Source organism: Lepus europaeus, chromosome 20, assembly GCF_033115175.1.
Source record: "Lepus europaeus isolate LE1 chromosome 20, mLepTim1.pri, whole genome shotgun sequence".
In the NCBI taxonomy this organism is placed as follows: domain Eukaryota; kingdom Metazoa; phylum Chordata; class Mammalia; order Lagomorpha; family Leporidae; genus Lepus; species Lepus europaeus.
The window spans coordinates 34688299-34709567 of NC_084846.1; the positions used below are offsets into that span (position 1 = coordinate 34688299).

The 21269-nt window shown below is 38.2% G+C and overlaps 2 protein-coding genes and 1 pseudogene across 2 annotated transcripts in view; 2 read left to right on the forward strand and 1 right to left on the reverse strand.

The window, feature by feature from the left end:
• ITPRID1 (ITPR interacting domain containing 1) overlaps window positions 1-21269 on the forward strand; it is a 122032-nt gene that overhangs the window by 80202 nt on the left and 20561 nt on the right. The window lies entirely within an intron of this gene.
• On the reverse strand, window positions 1844-2199 carry LOC133749126 (small ubiquitin-related modifier 2-like; annotated as a pseudogene).
• On the forward strand, window positions 11846-12550 carry LOC133749125 (small ribosomal subunit protein mS35-like). The gene has a single exon (XM_062178296.1). It carries the CDS (start codon window positions 11847-11849, stop codon window positions 12357-12359), a length of 513 nt encoding a protein of 170 aa, XP_062034280.1. The 5' UTR covers window position 11846; the 3' UTR covers window positions 12360-12550.

Here is a 21269-nt window from a genome sequence, read left to right on the forward strand (position 1 = left end):
CTTTTTATTGAATTTTAAAGGTTCTTTGCATACTCTGGATATAAATTTTATATATGTGATTCTCAGATATTTTCTCCCATCCTGTGAACTGTCTTCATTTCCTAGATAGTGTCATTTGAAGCTCAGTTTTAGAGTTTGATGAAGTCCAATGTGTCCGTATTTCTCTTTTTGATTGTGCTTTGAATCCCACATTTAAGAAGCCATTGCATAAGACAAAGCTGCTAGGCCTTCTAAGAGTTTTAAAGCTTTAGCTCTCAAAAAATTATTTCTATCCATGAATTAATTTTTGTATGTTGTATGAAGTAGAAGGTCCACATTTATTCTTTCTGTAACCATTTCAGTTATGTTTTCAGAAGACTGTGAAGTTTTGTTATGAATGTATCTTAAAACATCTGGTAGAATTCACCAGCAAGGCTATCTGGGCCTCAGCTTTGCTTCCTGGGTGTTTTAAATTGCTAATTAAGTATCTACTTGTTTGAGGTCTATTCAGGTTTTCTGTTTATTCTAGAGCAAATGGCAATAGTTTGCACCTTTCTAGAAATTTATCTATTTTATATAAATGACCAAATTTGCCATTCATAATATTTCCTTGTAATTCTTTTTTCTTTTTGGATGGTTGGTAATAATATCTTCTCTCTGATTTCTGATTTGTCTTCTCTCTCTTTTTTAATTGTTCTATCAAGCTGAAGTTTGTCAAAGTTTTTTTTTTTTTATCTTTTCCAAGAACCAATAGTTGTTTTTTATTCTGTTGTTTTTCTATTATCTATTTCACTTATCTCTACCCTAATCTTTATTAGTTCCTTCATTCTGCATGCTTTGTATTTAGTTTTCTCTTCTTTTTGTAGTTTCTTGTGGTGAAGGTTTAGATAATCGCATTGAAAGGACCCAACTACTTTAACCATCACTTGCTACCTCCCAACAGAGAGAGAGCAAACGAGTGAGAGAGAGACTGGAACACACCTATATGGAATGCTGGCATCACTGGCAGAGGCTTTACCAGCTACACCACAATGTTGGCCCTAGTTCTATTAGGTTTTTTTTTCCACATATTTTGGGGAACTGTTTTTAGATTCATAATTATTATGTCTTTCTGATGGACTAACTCTTTTATCGTTATAAGATGTCTTTCTTTGTCCTCATGAACATCTTTTGCCTTAATATCAATTTAAAACATAATGTAAATATAAAACATAATGTATAAAAGTATAGCCATTCCAGCTTCTTTTTTTTTAAACAAGAAGTTTATTTAAAGAACAAGACACTTGACTTGAAGGGAAAACTATCTAGGATTCATTTTTTTAAGAGTAATTTATCCCTACTTAAAGACAGATTGCCCTGCATGTAACAGCTACGTACAAAAAAGTTATAAAATTGTCCTTGGTTTCACAATGATAATGAAAAACATTAAAATTCTCCAATCAAACAAGGTATGCAAGGATTTTTATGTTGTTGTTGTTGTTGTTTTTGTTTGTTAAAACAGTGAGAGCAAAATAACTTACTGGAATATAAAGATAAGAGCTGAATGAGCATGCCACTCATGGAGAAAGGGGGTATTTTCACAGAACCAGGATTTTTCCCCATTCCATCTCCATTTGACGTCAATCAAAACATACCATTGGCCATTTAGTTTAAAAAAAGAGAGAAAGAAAAAAATGCAATATGCTTGTGCACATACACCAGTTACTTTATGTACAATAAAGGAATGGGGAAGGGGAAATGAAAGAGTAGAGAAAACTATACTGCAGTAGTCAGGATGTGATGGAACCAATCGCAGTTTTCAGGCTGAGAATGTGTTCTTGGTCTGTAAGAACAGAGTTCTGGAGTAAAGCAGCGGGTTCCCTTTTCAGTAGACACTGCCCATCTGCTGCTGGAGCACACCAATCGTATCTTCATCCTCCATGTCCAAGTGTGCAGGTGTGTCTGATTCATTGATTGGCTGCCCGTCAAATTGGAATCTGCTCTGCCTCATTGACAAACCCTGTCATTCACAATAGGCTTTCATTAATTTACTAAGTGGTGTATGCCTCTTAATCTTAAACTGCACCACAGAACCATCCTGCCCCGCCACCTTCAAATTAATATGATCGTTGTTCTCAGTCTTGACTCCTTCCTTGGGCTTTTCGTCGGCCATGGCGAGCGCTGAAGTCTCCTCAGCTGCCTCTTCACAAAAGAGGTACCAGGTCCGCACCGAACGAGCACACAAGCCCATTCCAGCTTCTTTTGGTTACTATTTGCATGGTATCTCTTTTTCTCATCATTTTATTGGAAACAATTTGTTTATTTGAATCTAAAAAATGTACCTGTGGACAACATACTATTATATTTTTAACCCATGTTGCCAATCTCTTTTGATTGAAGGTTTATTTAGATTTAGTATAATGATTTATAAGATATTATTTATACTGGTCATTTTGCTCTATAAAGTATATGTTATTTTTTTATTCCTCTAATTCTGCATTTTTGGTTATTTAGTATTTTTTTTAAGATTTATTTATTTATTTATTTGAAAGTTGGAGTTACGCAGAGAGAAGGAAAGGCAGAGAGAGAGAGAGGTCTTCCATCCACTGGTTCATGCCCCAAATGGCTGCAACAGCCAGAGCTGCGCCAATCCGAAGCCATAGCTAGGAGCTTCCTCCAGGTCTCCCACATGGGTGCAGGGGCCCAAGGTCTTGGGCCATCTTCTGCTGCTTTCCTAGGCTATAGCAGAGAGCTGGATCAGAAGTGGAGCAGCTGGGTCTCAAACCGGCATCCACATGGGATGCTGGTGCTTCAGGCCAGGGCGTTAACCTGCTGCACCACAGTGCTGGCCCTGGTTAAATAGTATTTTTTTTATTAAACTTTTATTTAATGAATATAAATTTCCAAAGTATAGCTTATGGATTACAATGGCTTCCCCCCTCCCATAACTTCCCTCCCACCCACAACCCTCCCCTTTCCCGCTCCCTCTCCCCTTCCATTCACATCAAGATTCATTTTCAATTCTCTTTATATACAGAAGATCAGTTCAGTATATATTAAGCAAAGATTTCAACAGTTTGCCCCCACATAGCAACACAAAGTGAAAAATACTGTTGGAGTACTAGTTATAGCATTAAATAACAGTGTACAGCACATTAAAGACAGAGATCCTACATGATTTTTTTAAAAATTAATTTTCTATGCAATTTCCAATTTAACACCAGGTTTTTTTTTTCATTTTCAATTATCTTTATATACAGAAGATCAATTCAGTATATACTAAGTAAAGATTTCATCAGTTTGCACCCACACAGAAACACAAAGTGAAAAATACTGTTTTAGTACTAGTTATAGCATCACTTCACATTAGACAACACACTAAGGACAGATCCCACATGAGATGTAAGTACACAGTAACTCCTGTTGTTGATTTAACAATTTGACACTCTTGTTTATGGCGTCAGTTATCTCCCTAGGCTCCAGTCATGAGTTGCCAAGGCTATGAAAGCCTTTAGTGTTCGCTGACTTTGATCTTATTCTGATAGGGTCATAGTCAAAGTGGAAGTTCTCTCCTCCCTTCAGAGAAAGGTACCTCCTTCTTTGATGGATGGCCCCGTTCTTTCCACTGGGATCTCACTCGCAGAGATCTTTCATTTAGGTCTTTTTTTTTTTTCCAGGGTGTCTTGGCTTTCCATGCCTACAATACTCTCATGGGCTCTTCAGCCAGATCCGAATGCCTTAAGGGCTGATTCTGAGGCCAGAGTTCTATTTAGGACGTCTGCCATTCTATGAGTCTGCTGTGTATCCCACTTCCCATGTTGGATCATTCTCTCCCTTTTTGATTCTATCAGTTAGCATTAGCAGACACTAGTCTTGTTTGTGTGATCCCTTTGACTCTTAGACCTATCAGAGTCATCAATTGTGAACTGAGATTGATCACTTGGACTAGTGAGATGGCATTGGTACATACCACCTTGATGGGATTGTATTGGAATCCCCTGGCACATTTCTAACTCCATCATTTGGGGCAAGACTGATTGTGTATGTCCCAAATTGTGCATCTCCTCCCTCTCTTTTTCCACTCTGAAATTTAACAGGGATCACTTTTCAGTTAAAATTTAAACACCTAAGAATAATTGTGTGTTAATTACAGAGTTCAACCACTAGTACTAGAACAACAACAACAACAAAAAATACTAAAAAGGATAAAGTAAAAAATGTTGTTCCAGTACAGCTCTCTGCCTGGCCTGGGAAGGCAGTGGAGGATGGCCCAAATGGTTGGGCCCTGCACCCGCGTGGGAGACCAGGAGAAGCACCTGGCTCCTGGCTTCAGATAGGCGCAGCGCGCCGGCTGTAGCAGCCATTTGGGGGGTGAACCAACAGAAAGGAAGACCTTTCTCTCTGTCTCTCTCTCTCTCACTGTCTAACTCTGCCTGTCAAAAAAAAATGTTGTTTCTTGTATTATATATTTTTTAGTTACTTTCTTATGATTGCCCTGGGAATTATAATATCTTCACTTAAAACAATCTAATTATGATTAATATCAAAAATTTGAAACTTGTAAAAACTTTGCTTCAATGTAGTTCCATGACTTCTTCCTTCCTTTTGCAGTACTATTGCCAAATTACATTTCTATAATTATGATTCTATCAACATATTTTAAAAATTGCTTTACTATCTTTTAAGTCATATTGGATGATAAACATAATAAAATATTTTTATTTATTGTCTTTTTATCATGTAGTTATTTCTGTCGATGGTGGTTATTTTTTCTCTGAAAATTTGAGTTATTGCCTAGTGTTCTTTTACTTTAGCCTAAAGAAGTTCCATTAGCTTATCTTTTAATGTAGTTTTGCTAGTGATGAATTCTCTCAATTTCTGTTCATCTGGGGATGCCTTAAGTTATCTTTTTTAGGACAATTTTGCTGAAATTTTAATTGGTATTTTTTCTTTCAATATTTTGAATATGTCATTCCACAGCCTTTAGGCTCCAATAGTTTCTGATGAGAAGTCATCTATCAGTCTTATTAAATGTCCTTTGTATATGATGAGTCATTTTCTCTTGCTGTTTAAGATTCTTATCCTTTGAGAGTTTCACTATTATGTAAATGTGTATCTCTGAATTTATCATACCAGTTCACTGGGATTTTTGGCTGTGTATACTGTTTAAACTTTCCAATGAAATTTGGGAAGTTTTTACATATTATTTATTGAAATATTATTTACTCTCTTTTCTTGTGGGCCTCTCATTTTGTATGTTGGCACTTACAATGATATCCTACAGGTCTCTGCGACTCTCCTTACTTTTCTTGATTTTTCATCCTATCTGCTTTTCTAACTGGAAAATTCTAATTGAGTTATTTTTAAGATGGCTGATTCTTCTGTCAACTGAAACTTGACACTGATGACCTCTACTGAATTTTTCATTTCAGTTATTATCCTTTGTAACTCCAAACATTTATTTGACTCTCTTTATCATTTCTGTCTTTTTTGATGATGTTCACTATTGGTTGAAACATTATTTTCATGCTGTCCTTTAATTCTTATATATAATTTCCCTTAATTCTTTATATATGTGTGAGTATGTGATATAATATTCAATTAATGCATTTTATAATGCAATTGTTTTTGTCCAGAAAGTACAAACTCAAGAATAGTTTTAATTGATTTTTTTTTCTGTATATGGGCCCCACTTTCTTGTTTTTTAGTGTGTCTTGTAAACGTTTGCTATAAACTAGATATTTAAAATAACATTTGGAATAACATGAAAACACCAGGATTCTGATATTTGTCCAAGATTTGTTGTGGGGGTGATTTTGTTGTTTCTAGTTTGTTTTATAGTGACTTTCTGGATTAATTATGTAAAGTTTATGTGCTCTGTCGTGTGTAGCCACTGAAGTGTCTGCTCAGATAGCTTAGTGGTCAGTTCATCTTGGAAGGAGATTGCCTTAAGTGGCCTTGGACAAATATGTCCACCATCCTTACTGAGGGGCTCTGTGTATTTCTTGGAATATTCCTTCACTGTTCCAACTTTCACTTCCTGTTTGTGTAGAACCTCAGTATCAGCCACTAGGGAGAGATTAAGACCTCAGATCTTTCTCTAGTATGCACACAGCCCTTCAAAGAAAAAAGTATATTTCTAGTCTACTATTTTAGTCAGTCTGTTTATTATAAAATAATATTTTACTGTTTTTTAATTAGAATCTGTGTTTGTAATAACTACGTGATATTTTACTAGTAGAAAAAATTTTAATTTTAAATCCCAGTAGATTTAAATTTTTTTCTTCTAGTAGAATATCAGGTAGTAAGACACCAGAAGGGAAGATATTCTTGTTTAAGGCCATCCTTTCTTTAAATTCTCATATGATCAACAGTCTGTTTTGTTTCGTTCTAAAGCCAGATCTGGTGGCTATGTTTACATTTCTACTGTGTATGCAGCAGCACTTTGGGCCTTTCTGAATTTGGAAGGTGACATCTCAGTAACACAGATCCCATTTTGAACACTTTCTGCCTTTTGCACATATAATTACACTATGTTACATTTCTGTCATTCTTAATGCAAGCTTAAATATTTTCTAGCTTTTATGTGTGTGTGTTTTTTCCTTAGGGTCACCTATGAAAACTAGCTTAAGCAGTCAGGATTATTGAAATTCTTAAGATGCTGAACTTTGTCTCAAAGGAGTAAGTGACTTGCCATTTTGGATCCAGGTCTTGTACATCAAAATCCTCACTCTACCACCTGATGTCCTTGACCCTAAGTACTACAGAGTCTTGCATGCTCAGTCTACAGCATTCAATGCTTAAAATGCCTATACAACATCCAATATCTTCTTGTATGCCTAAAGGAGTGGATGGGGAAAGGAATAAGTACACAAATGCTTTACAATAAAATTATGCTTTACAGGAAAAAGTTGATTCTAGTTACCTTCACTTCTAGTGAGGTCATGGGGAGAAAGTGAGAGTGAGACTCAACTTTAGCTCAATAGCTTATTAAGAAAAGAACTTTTCATGCCAGGGTTTGGGTTTATGCTATTGTGATTTTTAAATTTTATTTAAATTATACAAATTTCATATATACAAATTTAGAAATGTACTGATTTTTCCCACCTTACCCTCCCTCCCATTGTGCACATAGAGTTAAAAATCAGATAAAGGCTCTACAAAAGAAATATAAAATAAATAATTAATAGGTTTATACTTTTCATGAATATATTTAATTTACTCTGTAATGTTCAATGATGTATATTCAAATTCTTGGAACACTAACTAGTACATAAATGAGTACTCAATAAATATTTATGGAATTTAATAAGACAATTTCAGATGTTTTAAAAGTTTACAAAAATGGGGTAAATGTGTATAGAGTGGTCTGTCACAGGAAGCCGCATTATTGTGGGTGGATAGGGAAAGCTCCCTAAATGGACATCATTGTCATCTTTTATGTACTTATTATTGTTACTTAGAAACCTTTTATTAAAGGTATGCAAACTTCATGCATTTCATATACACAACTTTAGGAACATAGTGATTCTCCCTACCCTTCCTTTGCTCTCACCCACCTACCTCTCACCTTTCTTTCTCCTCGCTCTCCTATGAACATTCTTATTTTTTTTTCACAAAGATCTATTTCAATTAACTTTATACTCATAAGATTAACCCTACACTAAGTAAAGAGTCCAACAAATAGAATGAAACAAATTCCTCAATAGTCAATACAGGAGATATTCAAAAAAATCATCACATCTCAAAGTGTCAATTCACTCCCATAGTTTACCTTTTAGGTACTCTATTAGTTAGAACAGATCAGGGAGAACATATGGTATTTGGCTTTTTGGGACTGGCTTATTTCACTAAGTATAGTGGTTGCCACAGGAATCCATTTTGTTACAAATGACAGAACTTCATTTTTAACTACTGTGTAATATTCCATGGTTTACATATACCATAATTTCTCTATCCAGTCATCAGCTGATGGACATCTGGGTTGATTCCATATCAAGCTATTGTGAATTGAACTGTAATAAATGGAGGTACATATAACCATTTCAAATCCTGATTTCATCCCTTTTGGGTAAATTTCCAGGAGGGTGACAGCTGGATCATGTGCTAGGTATGTATTCAGATTCCTGAGGTACCTCCATACTATCTTCTACAGTGGCTGTACCAGTTTACATTCGCACCAACAGTGGATTGGTACCTTTTTTCTCACATCCTAGCTACCATTTCTTGTTTGTTGATTTTTGTATGAAAGCCATTCTAATGGGGGTGAGGTGAAACCTCTTTATGTTTTGATTTGCATTTCCCTGATGGCTAGTGATCCTGAGCATTTTTTTGTGTGTTAGTTGGTCTTTTGGATTTCCTCTTTTGAAAATGCCTGTTCATGTCCTTTGCCCATTTCTTAACTGGATTGCTAGTTTTGTTGTTTTTGAGTTTTTTTGAACTCTTTATATATTAAGGATATTAACCCTATATCAGTTGCATTGTTTGCAAATAATTTCTCCCATTTAGTTGGTTGCCTCTTCACTTTGCTGAGTTTCTTCTGCAGTACAGAAGCTTCTCCATTTGATGTAATCCCATTTGTCAATTTTGGCTTTGATTGACTGTGCTTCTGCAGTCTTGCAAGAAGTCTTTGCTTATGCCATTGTCTTGCAGGGTTTCCCCAACATTCTCTAATAATTTGATGGAATCAGGTCATAGATTTGGGTCTTTGATCCATTTGGAGTGGATTTTTGTGTAAGGTGTAAGGTGGGAGTCTTGCTTCATATTTTTGCATGTGGAGATCCTGTTTTCCCAGCACCATTTGTTGAAGAGGCTGTCCTGGCTCCTGGGTTTAATTTGAGCTCCTTTGTAAAAAATAAGTTGGTTATAGATGCATTGATTGATTTCTGTAGCTTCTATTCTGTTCCATTCATCTGCCCACTTGTTTTTTTGGCCAATACCAGGCTGTTTTGATTATAACTGCCCTGAAGTATGTCTTGAAATCTGATATTATGATGCCTCTGGTTTAATGTTGTTTTTTCTTTTTTTTTTCTTTTGCCCGGCCAAATGCAGGGCAGAATGCAGGCCACGGCTTGAGGAGAGGCCCACGGTCAGGACACCAGGCCTGGCTGCACTGGGCTTGGACTGCCTCTCACCTGCCCCAGGGCATGCAGGGCCCCACATGCCCCAGGTGGCTGGCTCTTGGAGCCAGCCCGGCACTCCGAACAGGCCACAAGTCCTACCTAGAGGTTGAGGCCGGCCTCTGGAGGCCTCAGGAACACGCCTGTGGGAATGAGCGAGCCCAAAACCTTCGCTTCGGGAAGCTCTGGACCCGCATGCTCTGGTTCAGTTTTTATTGTACAAAATTGCTCTAGTTATTCAGGGTCTCTTGTGCTTCCATATGAATTTCAGCATAATTTTTTTCTACATCTGAGAAGAATGTGTTTGGTATTTTGATTGGAATCACATTGAATCTGTAAATGGCTTTTGATAGTATGGACATTTTGATATCAGTTTTTCCAATCCATGAACCTAGAAAATATTTTTCATTTTTGTGTGTGTGTCTTCTATTTCTTTTTTAATGTTTTGTAAATCTCATTGTGGAAATCTTTATCATCCTTGGTTAAATTCATTCCAAGGTATTTAATCCTTTTTGTAGCTATTGTGAATGGAGTTGATTATAGTTCTTTCTCAGCCATGGTATTGTCTGTGTATACAAAGGCCAATTATTTTTGCATGTTGATTTTATATTCTGCCACTTTACCAAATTCTTTTATGAGTTTCAATAGTCTCTTAATGAAGTCTTTTGGATCCCTTATATATAGAATCTTGTCATCTGCAAATGGGATAGTTTGACTTCCTCCTTCTCAATTTGTATCCCTTTGATTTCTTTTTCTAGCCTAATGGCTCTGGCTAAAACTTCCAGGACATACTGAATAGTAATGGTGAGTGTGGGCATCCTTGTCTGGCACTGGATCTTAGTTGGAATGCTTCCAACTTTTCCCCATTCAATAGGATGCTGGCAGCTGGTGCCGCAGCTCACTAGGCTAATCTTCCACCTGCAGCACTGGTACCTCAGGTTCTAGTCCTGGTTGGGGTGCCTGATTCTGTCCCGGTCGCTCCTCTTCCAGTCCAGCTCTCTGCTGTGGCCAGGGAAGGCAGTGGAGGATGGCCAAGTTCTTGGACCCTGCATCCACATGGGAGAGCAAGAGGAAGCACCTGGCTCCTGGCTTCAGATTGGCATAGTGCAGCGGCCATAGCAGCCATTTGAGGGGTGAACCATCGGAAGGAAGACTTTTCTCTCTGTCTCTCTCATTGTATAACTCTGCCTGTCAAAAAAAAAAAAATAGGATGCTGGCTTTGGGTTTATCATAAATTGCTTCTATTGTGTTGAGGAATGTCCCTTCTATACCCAATTTGCTTAATGTTTTCATCATGAAAGGATGTTGTATTTTATCAAATACTTTTTCTTCATCTATTGAGATAATTGTATGGTTTTTGTTCTTCAATTTGTTAGTGTAATGTATCACAATGATTGATTTGTGAATGTTGAGCCATCCCTGCATACAGGGATAAATCCCACTTGTCTGAGTGAATGATCTTTCTGATGTATTCTTGGATTCAATTTTCAAGTACTTTGTTGAGGATTTTTGCATCTACGTTGATCAGTGAAACTGATCTATAGCGCTCTTTCTCTGTTGTATCTTTTTCTGGTTTCAGAATTAAAGTGATGCTGGCCTCATAAAAGGAGTTTGGGAGAATTCCCTCCCTTCCAATTGTTTGAATAGATAGAGAAGAATTGTAATTAATTCTTCTTTAAATGTCTGGTCAAATTTAGAAGTGAAGCCATCTGGTCCTGGTCTCTTCTATGTTGGTGTGTGTGTTGGGGCGGGGGGGGGCGAGTTTCTTTACTACTGATTCAGTCTCCGTCTTAGTTACTGGTCTGTTTAGGTTATGTGGGTCTTCATGCTCAATTTCTGTAGCTTGTTTGTGTCAGGATTCTATCCATTTCTTCTATTTTTTTTTCAATTTGTTGCAATACAGCTCTTTGTAGTAATTTCTGATGATTCTTTTTATTTCTGTGGTATCTGTCGTTACATTTCTTTCTTCATCTCTAATTTTATAGATTCAGGACTTCAACCTCTAATTTTTTTGGTTGGGCCAATGATGTATCAATTTCAAAAAAACAGCTCTTCATTTCACTGATTTTTTATTTTATATTTCTTTTTTACTTCAATTTTGTTTATTCTCTAGTTATTTCTTTTCTCCTACTAATTTGGGGTTTGGTTTGTTGTTATTTTTCTAAGTCCCTGAGATGCACTGATAGCTAATTTATTTGGTATCTTTAGAATTTCTCGATGTAGGCACCAGTTGTTATAAACTTCCTACTTAGCACTGCTTTTGCTTAGTTCATAAGTTTTGATAATTTTATTGGCATCTTCATTCATTTCCAGAAATTTTTTATTTTTCTTTTTGATTTCTTTTATGACCCACTGTTCATTCAGGAGCATGTTCAGTCTCCATGGGGTTGCATATGTTCTAGAGTTTCTTGTGTTATTGATTTCCAGCTTCATTCCATGGTGGTCAGAAAAGATGCCTGGTACGATTTCAGTTTTTTTTTTTTTTTTTAATTTACTGAGACTTGCTTTATAGACCTACCATTTGGTCTATCCTAGAGAATGTCCCATTCACTGGTGAGGAGAATGTTTATCCTGCAACGTGGGATGAATAGTTCTGTAGATATCAGTTAAGTCCATTTAGTCTATGATATCAAATAACTATTGTTTCTTTGTTGATTTTCTATCTGGTTGATCTGTCCATTGCTGAAAATGGGGTGTTGAAGTCCCCCAGTACAATACTATTGTATTGGAGTCATCATCTGATTTTAGAACAGTCAGGTCCTCGCAGCCATGGAGGGTGCCGCAGGCCTGGAGTGTCTGGCCAGGCAGCCGGGGGCTGGGGTTCTGCGAGCCTTCTCCACCGCCGTGTCGCCGACCACTCGTGCCCCAGGACCTAGCCCGCGTACAACACAAAAAACATCGAGAAGTCAGAGGGCACAGAGGAGAAAGGCACTGCCTCCTAGGACAGAGAAAATGGCTGTTGACCAGGACTGGCCCAGCGTGTACCCCATTGCAGCGCCATTTAAGCCCTCTGTAGTCCCTCTTCCTGTTCGAATGGGTTATCCAGTGAAAAAGGGTATGCCCATGGCAAAGGAGGGCAATCTAGAACTTCTGAAGATCCCCAATTTTCTGCATTTGACTCCTGTAGCGATTAAAAAGCACTGTGAAGTTCTTAAAGATTTCTGCACGGAGTGGCCGGCCACACTTGACACTGACGAGAAATGTGAGAAGCATTTTCCAGTTGAAATCGACACAGCTGCCTACGTTTCATCAGGACCGTCCATTTGCAACCCCAAGGCATGAACAGTAACCTTAAGGGTTAAACTATCCTGTTTGAATTTAGATGATCATGCAAAGAAGAAATTGATTAAACTTGTAGGAGAACGATACTGCAAGACCAGTGATATGCTGACCATCAGAACAGACAGGTGTTCTTTAAAGAGACAGAATTACGACTGTGCAATATATCTACTAACAGTTTTATACCATGAGTCTTGGAATATTAAGAAGTATATCTAGCTGCTGGTATGCCATCTTTTCAGTCTTAGCAACTCAGGAGTTGAAAATTCATCTGCTCCATATCTTGCGTCCAGCAGTGGTCCCTTCAGCCTCAGCTCGAAGCTTTTTAAAATACGGACATTCAGATACTGCGGACTCCAGATTCCCACCGAGAGGCCCAGGCGAGAGTGTCCCTACGAGGGCTCCACAGGGCACCCTAAGCAGGACTCTCCCCTCCCCCCACCCCAAGAAACTTTCTATTTAAGGAAACTTCTTGGTTTTATACATACAACTTTAGGGATATTGTGGTTCTTCCCACCATACCTGCTCTCCCACCCCCTGCCTCCTCCCTCTCCCATTCCCAGTCCTATTCACCACTAAAATCCATTTTCAATTAACTTTATACACAGAAGGCCAATTCTATACTAATAAAACTACATGAAAACAAAACAAAACAAAAAAACAACAAAAACTGTTCCTCAACACACAAGGGCTGTTCAAAGACATTGCATCTTGAAGTTAATTTCACTTTTTTTTTAACTTGAAGTACTCAAGAGTGATACATCTTTTGCAAGCATTTAGACATAATTATAATACAACTCTCTGAGGACAGAAGTCCTGCATGGGGAGTTAGTGCACAGTGACCCCCTTGTTAATTTAACAATTAACACTCTTATGTATGATGTCAGTGATCACCTGAGGCTCTTGACATGAGCTACCTAGGCTATGGAAGCCTTTTGAATCCACAGACTCTGTCAGTATTTAGACAAGGCCATAAGCAGAGTGGAAGTTCTCTCTTCCCTTCAGAAAAAAATACCTCCTTTGATCACCACTTCTTTCCACTGGAGTCTCACCTACTGAGGTCCTATATGTAGGACATTTTTTGCCACAGTGTCTTGGCTTTCCATCCTAAGCAGGACAGTGAATGTCTTCCTAGTCTTTAAAGTGATAAAAGAAACTATGAGGGGGCCAGCGCTGACGCATAGTGGGTTAATGCCCTGGCCTGAAGGGCCGGCATCCTATATGGGCACCGGCTCGAGTCCCAGCTGCTCTACTTCCGATCCAGCTCTCTGCTATACCTTGGGAAAGCAGTAGAAGACGACCCAAGACCTTGGGCCCCTGCACCCATATGGGAGGCCTGGAGGAAGCTCCTGGCCCCTGGCTTCGGATTAGTGCAGCTCTGGCTGTTGCGGCCAACTGAGGAGTGAACCATCAGGTGGAAGACCTCTCTCTCTGCCTCTCATCTCTCTGTGTGTAATTCTGATTTTCAAATAAATAAATCTTAAAAAAAAAAAGAACAGTCAGTGCTCATTGCTGATACCCACTTCAAAACAATCACTGAGAAACTCCTGGCTCTGTGGCTCTTGTTTATATTTTCCCATTACAAGAAATCTGGAATGTCCTTTCTTGTTTCCTAGGAGTTCATTGCTGATGTTTCCCATCACTGTTGGCCAAGGACTACAATGATATTTCTTTTTAAGCTATAGGTTATAGGAGTGAGTGTATAACTTGGTTCAGAATATTTTTATATTAAATTTGTTAAGTAGAATAAAAGTGACTTCTAGAAAATATATATTGGTTAACATAATCCAGAATTTAGTCATTAGAAAATAAAATACTGTAGGTTTATTAGATATGTCCGATTTCTTTGTGCATGGATATGAGACTGTACATATCAGATATTTCATATAAATTCTTTAATAGGAAAATCATGAAGAAAGGGTCAAGTCATATGACCTGAGGCTCAAAACATCCAATGTTTCCACCTTCATGATGAGCATCATAATGTCTACCCATGTTGGCAATTATAAAATTATGATGTCTGCAGAACATCATTGACAATAATGGCAAGCAGTAAATGGGGGCTATCACACTGCTGTTTGGTAGTACTATTGATTCATTTTGAAAGCTAATTGCTATTCTTTTATGCCATTCCTATGGACAAAGATGTGAAGACAGGATAAGTGAGTATCAATGCATAGTCCTCAATGTTCTCTTAAACAAGATGAGACCTTGATTTAAAAATGTAAATCCTTTCCTTGATTCTTATGGGCAAAGTATGTGTAATTACATAGACTTTCGTTTTCAGTTATGATAATACCATTACTAGGAATAACTAAGTGACTAATTCAGGGCTCATACAAGTAGTATGTCAGAGTTCACTGAGAATTTTCTGATTTACTTTTCTCTTAAGGGGCCTGGCTCCTATACAATACTTTGATAATGTTACAAGATTCCTACTCTATATATACAAACATGTAAATTATTGACATTTTCATGAATCATGGTTTGTTATCAACATATTAATAATGTTATCTTAAATTCATCATGATTTCCAGTTGGATCTCTTTTTTTAAATTCAAATAATTGCTAATTTACCTTTTTAGATATATGTATGGTTTTCCCTTCAGGGCCTATTCTTGAGTATTTAAACATTGATACCTATGACTTTCAGTAATTGAACTTCTTTAAAGAATGATTTATCCATTTGAAAGGCAGAGTGACAGAAAAAATTTTCCATCCACTGGTTTACTCCCTAAATGCACGTAACAGCAGGGGCTAGGCCAGGATGAAGCCAGGAACCTGGAACTCTATCTGGGTTTTCCATATGAGTGGTAGGGACCCAAGTGCCTCCAAAGTACATTATTAAGATCTGAACCAGAATTGAAGGGGGGACTTGACCCTAGGCCCTCTGACTTGGTAGGTGGGCTTCCTAAGTACGGCTTTAACCAGTGTGCCACAATGCCTGCTTCTGGGGCTTAGATTTTTAACTATAAAGGTATTAGAGTTTGGCTTTGAAACAGCCCCACCGGTTGCCTTAGATCGAGTTCCCCAAGTATGGACTCTGGGAAGAGCCTTGTTTTAGAGTGACTACTCTATTATCAAGCACACCCATGAAGGACAGTAGGTGAGTAGACAGTAGGACCACACATCAAGGAAGTCATCTGTTCCGTCATTCCTTTCAGTCCTGAGGCACTAGCTTACCTTAGTTTTGAAAACAGCCAGCACCTCAAATCACACAGTAAAGCCTCCAGATCACTCATTCAATGAGTCAGTTTCAATGGCCTTTCTCTGATTTCCTCTGTGCCCAAAGCTGGAAGCAACATGCAGCTTATGCCCAAGTGAAGGAAACAAAGCAAAAGATAAAAAGGCTTCAAATTCCTGTGTTGGCAGCATGAGAACATTAGCTTGTGTTTCAAACAATTGTCAGACCCTCAAGGCCTGCTTTTGCCTTAACAAACTAAGTACTTCATTTATAAAAGTGATTTTAATCTTGGTTATTTGCCATACAGTATGAAAGTCCTGGTCATATTCTAATCTAGATGATTGTATCTTCTCTCCCTCAAATCCTCTGTTGCTTATATTCCAGTGATGTTCTTCATTCCCATTTAGCATACTGCTGTTGGGCATGTCTAGGAGGTGGTAAAAAGCTGGAGGGAGCTACCCCAGAGGTGGCTGTACATCAGTGGTAGGTAAACAAGTCCCAGTCTATCAACTTGCTCAATGTTTAAAGTATTTTACAGCTTCAGAAAACAAAACCTGGAGAAGGGGAGAGCCTCTTATTACTCCTTTAACCTCAGTAGATTTGAAGCACTGTGCTAATTAGAATGGAGATAACAGCAACAATTAGGAAGTGGTAGACCTGGGCAGAGAAGGAGTTTCTCAATGGCAAGTGTTTCATTGATAACCTATTACAAAATTCAGCCTTAAATTTTACCTTATCAGAGATACCATGCCACTGTGTACTATGAAGCGTTTCCAAGCTACATAATGGGGTCATTTAAATAATAACCAAATCTCCCCAACAGTTTACTCAAAAGAAAGTGTATATCAGTATAAAATCTCAATCATCTTGATTCTGAGGTAGAAAACAGCATTATGAATATAAAAGCAAAATCATTTTTCAGAGGATACATGTTGTGATTTTTCTTCTCAGTTATTAGCAAACATTCAAACAAGTCCCTTACCTTCTAATGATTAAATGTTCCAACTTTTAAAATAAAAATCACTATATTCTCTTGTGACTTTTCCACTTATGTTTCTGCCACTCCCAGTACTTTAGGGACAATGCTCTACCTCAAATGAGTTCAGTAAATTTGGTTGATAGAACGGAGGTAAAATATTTGAAGAATTTTGAATTTCCAGAGAAAATATTTGACTTCTTAAGATTTGTTTGTAGAGGTACAAATCACAGTAGGAAAAGAAATGAAGTCCCTTTTCTATCTGTAACAAGGGAAATGGTGGAGAAAGACTTTTAGGAACACATGCACTTGTTGCCTTTCAAGAAACTGTCAATGCTGTTGGGACATTTCTGTAGCATCCTCGCTGAAATCCTAAGGAGGCTGAGCAAAGCCTGAAACCTGCCTGGCTCACAAACCCTCTTAGAACCTGGTGCCCTCGTGGTGCCCACCAGCGTGATGGGAGCAAGGACCCTGTCAACTGTCACTCATATCAGAGGTATTACCATCTCCCTGAGCTTAAGATCACCTTTCTACTTCCAGAATACCCTCTCCTGCCACTACTCAATTTGCTCTCCCCTCCCCAGAATACAGCATCACATAACAAATCATAAAAGCTGTTCATGGGAAAATCCAAAGGGGTAAAAATTCATGTTCTTCCATGGAGAATCCCTCCCAAGTCCTCTTTAGCTGATGCAAAATACTGCTACTGAGAAGGGGCACTTGGTGTTGTCAGCTCTAGGCACTCAAGTCTTTCTATTGAGAAAGGGAATATTTCTTTGTTCACTCCTCCATCAGTCCCAAGACAAAATGCCTATGGGGATCCCTTTTAGAAAAGGAGACAGTGTTGGAAAAAAGCTTTGAGCCAAGAAAAAAGCAGAAAGCCAAAAATGACCAAAGACAAATTCCAGAAGCTTCCCTTTCTTAATTAAGTTACACTGTGGAACCCCTAAATTATAGTTGAGTGTTAGGGGTTAATGAGGATTATTTCTAACTTAAGGTTGAGGAAACAAAGCCTTATCAAAGTTAAATATCATGTTTAGATGTAACCAGCAGCAGGTGCTGGTATCAAACACTTGGCATCACAAACCCAGGTCTCTGTGACAGTAACTGGCATGCTCTGCCTAAATTCCATGCTGCAACTAGAATTTTCAGCTATAGCTTTATATTTGACTAGAGCATTATTACAAAATGCACACATTTTTAAAAGATTTATTTATTTATTTAAAAGGCATAGTTAGAGACAGGTAGAGGGAGATTTTCAATCTGCTGGTTCACTGCCCAAATGGCCACAATGGCCAGAGCTACGCATAGCTGAAGCCAGGAACCAGGAGTTTCTTTCAGGTCTCTCACATGGGTGCACGGGCCCAAGTACTTGGACAATGTTCCATTGCTTTCCTAGGTACATTAGCAGGGAGCTGGATCAGAAGTGGAGCAGCTAGGACTCAAATCAGTGCTCATATGGGGTGCCGGCGCCATAGTATTACACACTATGCCACAATGCTGGCCCCAAAATGTGCACATTTTAAGAAGATGAAATGGTTTATCATGTGTGCATTCCAGAATTTAGCCATACCTAATTACTCATCACCATGTAGCATATCTGAGACAATTCCTCTCTGCTTTCCTGCCTGATCCCACATTTACCTTTGTCTTCCCATAGTTTTTCAAATACGCTCATGTTACCTGTATCCATCTACTGGTCATTTGAAAGCAGATTTAGCCCCCTTCCTTTTGCGTGTCAGTGTGTGCAAGGTACCCTTCCCATGGCTCAGCAGACTAGAGTGGACCATTTGAGCCCACAGACTTACACAGGGTAGGCACTGGGATGTGGGGGTAGGTGTTACTGCCGTTTTCAGATGATCACATTTCTGGCATTATTAAGTGGAAGGTTTAATGACTAGATTGTAAGCCAACCCCCATGCTTCATGTATGAGAAAAGAAAGGTTGGTGGGGTTACTGGTTTGTCAACAATCATTGGTGACAAATACAGACTCAGACTCTCAGCTATGAATTTTTCATTCTGGTTAGCATTATGACTAGCCAGCTCTCTGTACAACATGTTTCTAACCTATTCTTCATTTAAATCATATATGTAGAGCTAAGTTCCAGGCAGTTAAATCCACAACTCTGTGGCATTTTGATGGTGGGAATAATATCTGATATCTCTTCAATCCCCAGGATTTACCTCTGTGCCTGGAATATAACAAATAGTCCAAAATATGCATGCAAGAAAACAAAGGATCAGGCAGATTTGTAAACAAAGTGTATCTTCCTTGAGCAGTTTAGAAATTAGCGTAAGCTTCCCTTAGAATGTCTTTTTAAAAATGTTTTTCTTTTATATTCTATAAATGCTTAATTGAAATAAAATTATCTCACTTAACATTAAAACAATATATCTCACATTCAACTGTAGTAAATGTTATATATAAGGGTTCTTATTTATAGATACTTAGTGTTGATAAAAATCTTCAGTAGACTTTGTTAAGACTTTTAAACATCTATGGTTAAATCTGTGATTTTTCTAGTGTTAAATGGAGCCCAAGTTGATTCTAAAATCAAAGAACAGACAGAAGTTCAAGTGGGTTGTAAACTTGGCAAAAACATGTTCTACCAAAAAAATTAAAAAGAACTCAGTCTCAAAATCTGTTTCTGTGCATGCATCTTCTGGGTTTCTTTTTTGTTAGAGCAAAGCCCAGGAAAAAATGAATCATAGCGTCACATGAAGCAACAGAATAGACTTGGGGTGATTAAAGACATGGAAACTGCTTATCTAAAATCAGGCCAACTTTTGAAAACAGCCATTTGAAATAAGCCACTCAGTGGCCACAATCAAGCTTCAAGTTTGGGTGTGTGACTTGGTGCTCTGCCCAGGATAACATTTTACTTTGCCACCACTAATCTGGTGCTAGTAGATTAAAAGTCAGTTTCTCTAATAAATCTGTTTCCATCTTACTATTTAGAGATTCATGATTGTCCTTTCTATATTAGGCTTCCCTTTCCTGCCATGCATCTCACAGAGATGGATCTAACAGCTTAATCTGGTTTTGTTTTTTTCCATAATAGTTACCCAGGACTTCTATTTGGAATATATTTAAGCGTTTGAACATTTGAATCCAAGCTGTCTTTTATACAGCAGTGAAACTGTGCGCTAAAGGAGGACTTGGTGCTAGGCCTTAGTTTTTAATGTGTCCAAAGATTCTTATTATAGGGTGGATTAATCTTTTTTAGGACAACTGAACATCCTCAGAGTCCATTCTCAGAACAATAGACTATGAATTTCTAAAGAGCAGAGGCAGAATCTTACTCTTATTGTATCCCCTAACCTTGCATACTTCCTAACATACAGTTAGCACTCAATAGGTGAAATTTGTGGAATGAACAAATAAATATAGCAGGTTTTCTCCTACACAGTGCCTAATCACCTAGTTTTTAAGATTTTATGTCAGTGTTTAGGAGGTATGCCTTATGAGTGTCTAAAACATGTATTTTGGAGAAGGTCTTCTAGGATATTATTCATTGCTATCAAATTAAATGAAAAGGTACCCTTGGTATTTTCTTTATCATCTATTGTGTTCCTAATATGTAGCTGGTCCACTGCACAGGCTTCAGAGCAGGGCTCTATTTTTCAATTCTCTCCATCTCCGCTCTAATGCCTGGAATAGAAGAACCAATCAGTAAACAGTGGTTTTTACAGGAAGGGGTGAGAATATAAAAGAAAACTTTTATGAAAATGACTTGGAAGCAGTAAAAGCAGGATTGATGGTATAGAGCAAAAACAGTGACATGGAAGACATTATTTGCATGGATAACCAAATACAAGTGTATAGGACAGAGATGAAGGTGATTAAAGCTGACATACAAGGAAGACAAGGTTCCAATCTGCTGTCCATCCTCCTTCCCAGGTAGGGTGGCTCAAATTTTCTAAAACATAAAACTCCATTTTTATGAAAAATGGGATGGATTAGAATTAAAAGATAGAGTGATGTGTGTGTAGCAATTTAAGTTGCCTGGTAGGTTGCACTGGGTGCATCAGTCAGACAGGAAAGAGCAGATTCAAAACAGTTTCACTGAAGAACAATGTGAAAAGCGACTATTTACTGAAGTGGGCAGGATCCAAGGAACCCACAAGAGACGGGGAGGCACCCAAGGCTAGCATGAGCAGAAGGACATTATGGCCGCTTGGGCTGAAAACCAGAGAGCCTGTTTCTGGTCCTATAAAACTTGGAGCTTTAGAGGAGAGGCCCCTGAATAGGAGTTCTCATCGCCAATGAGTGCAGCCTTTCTACAAAAGTGCCCTGAATGAAGAAGAGGTGACTAAATTATCCATGCTTCTCCTCCCTTCAATCTCCTATTCCTGTTGACACCTCCCATGGACTGAACATAAGTTATAGCCAGGAGCACAGAGTGGGCAGAGAAGGATTGGAATGGAAGGGAAGCAAGGCAAGTAAGAGTGCATGGAGAAGAACCATCACACAAGGGGCCCCTTGAGAGGCCCTTCTGTTTTTCTTGGGACTAGAGTCCCACATACGTCCCCTAGAATGCAGCTAGAAACAAAACTGCAAGCTTTGACTCTTGATGGGAATCCCAAGTCCATTTTGTTTGTTTGTTTTTGTCTTCTTTGAAAGAACTTGGCTACCATGTGAAAGGACTACTTCTTCTCATTGAGCACTTAACATCATCACCTGCCAATCAGATGGCTAATCCAAGCAAGAAAAATGTTTGCTCACAGACAGCTCCGCAAGAGAAAATAATA

Bases quoted from the DNA above. Each gene is read 5' to 3' on its own strand.
- LOC133749125 (XM_062178296.1), top strand. From the start codon at position 11,847: ATGGAGGGTGCCGCAGGCCTGGAGTGTCTGGCCAGGCAGCCGGGGGCT.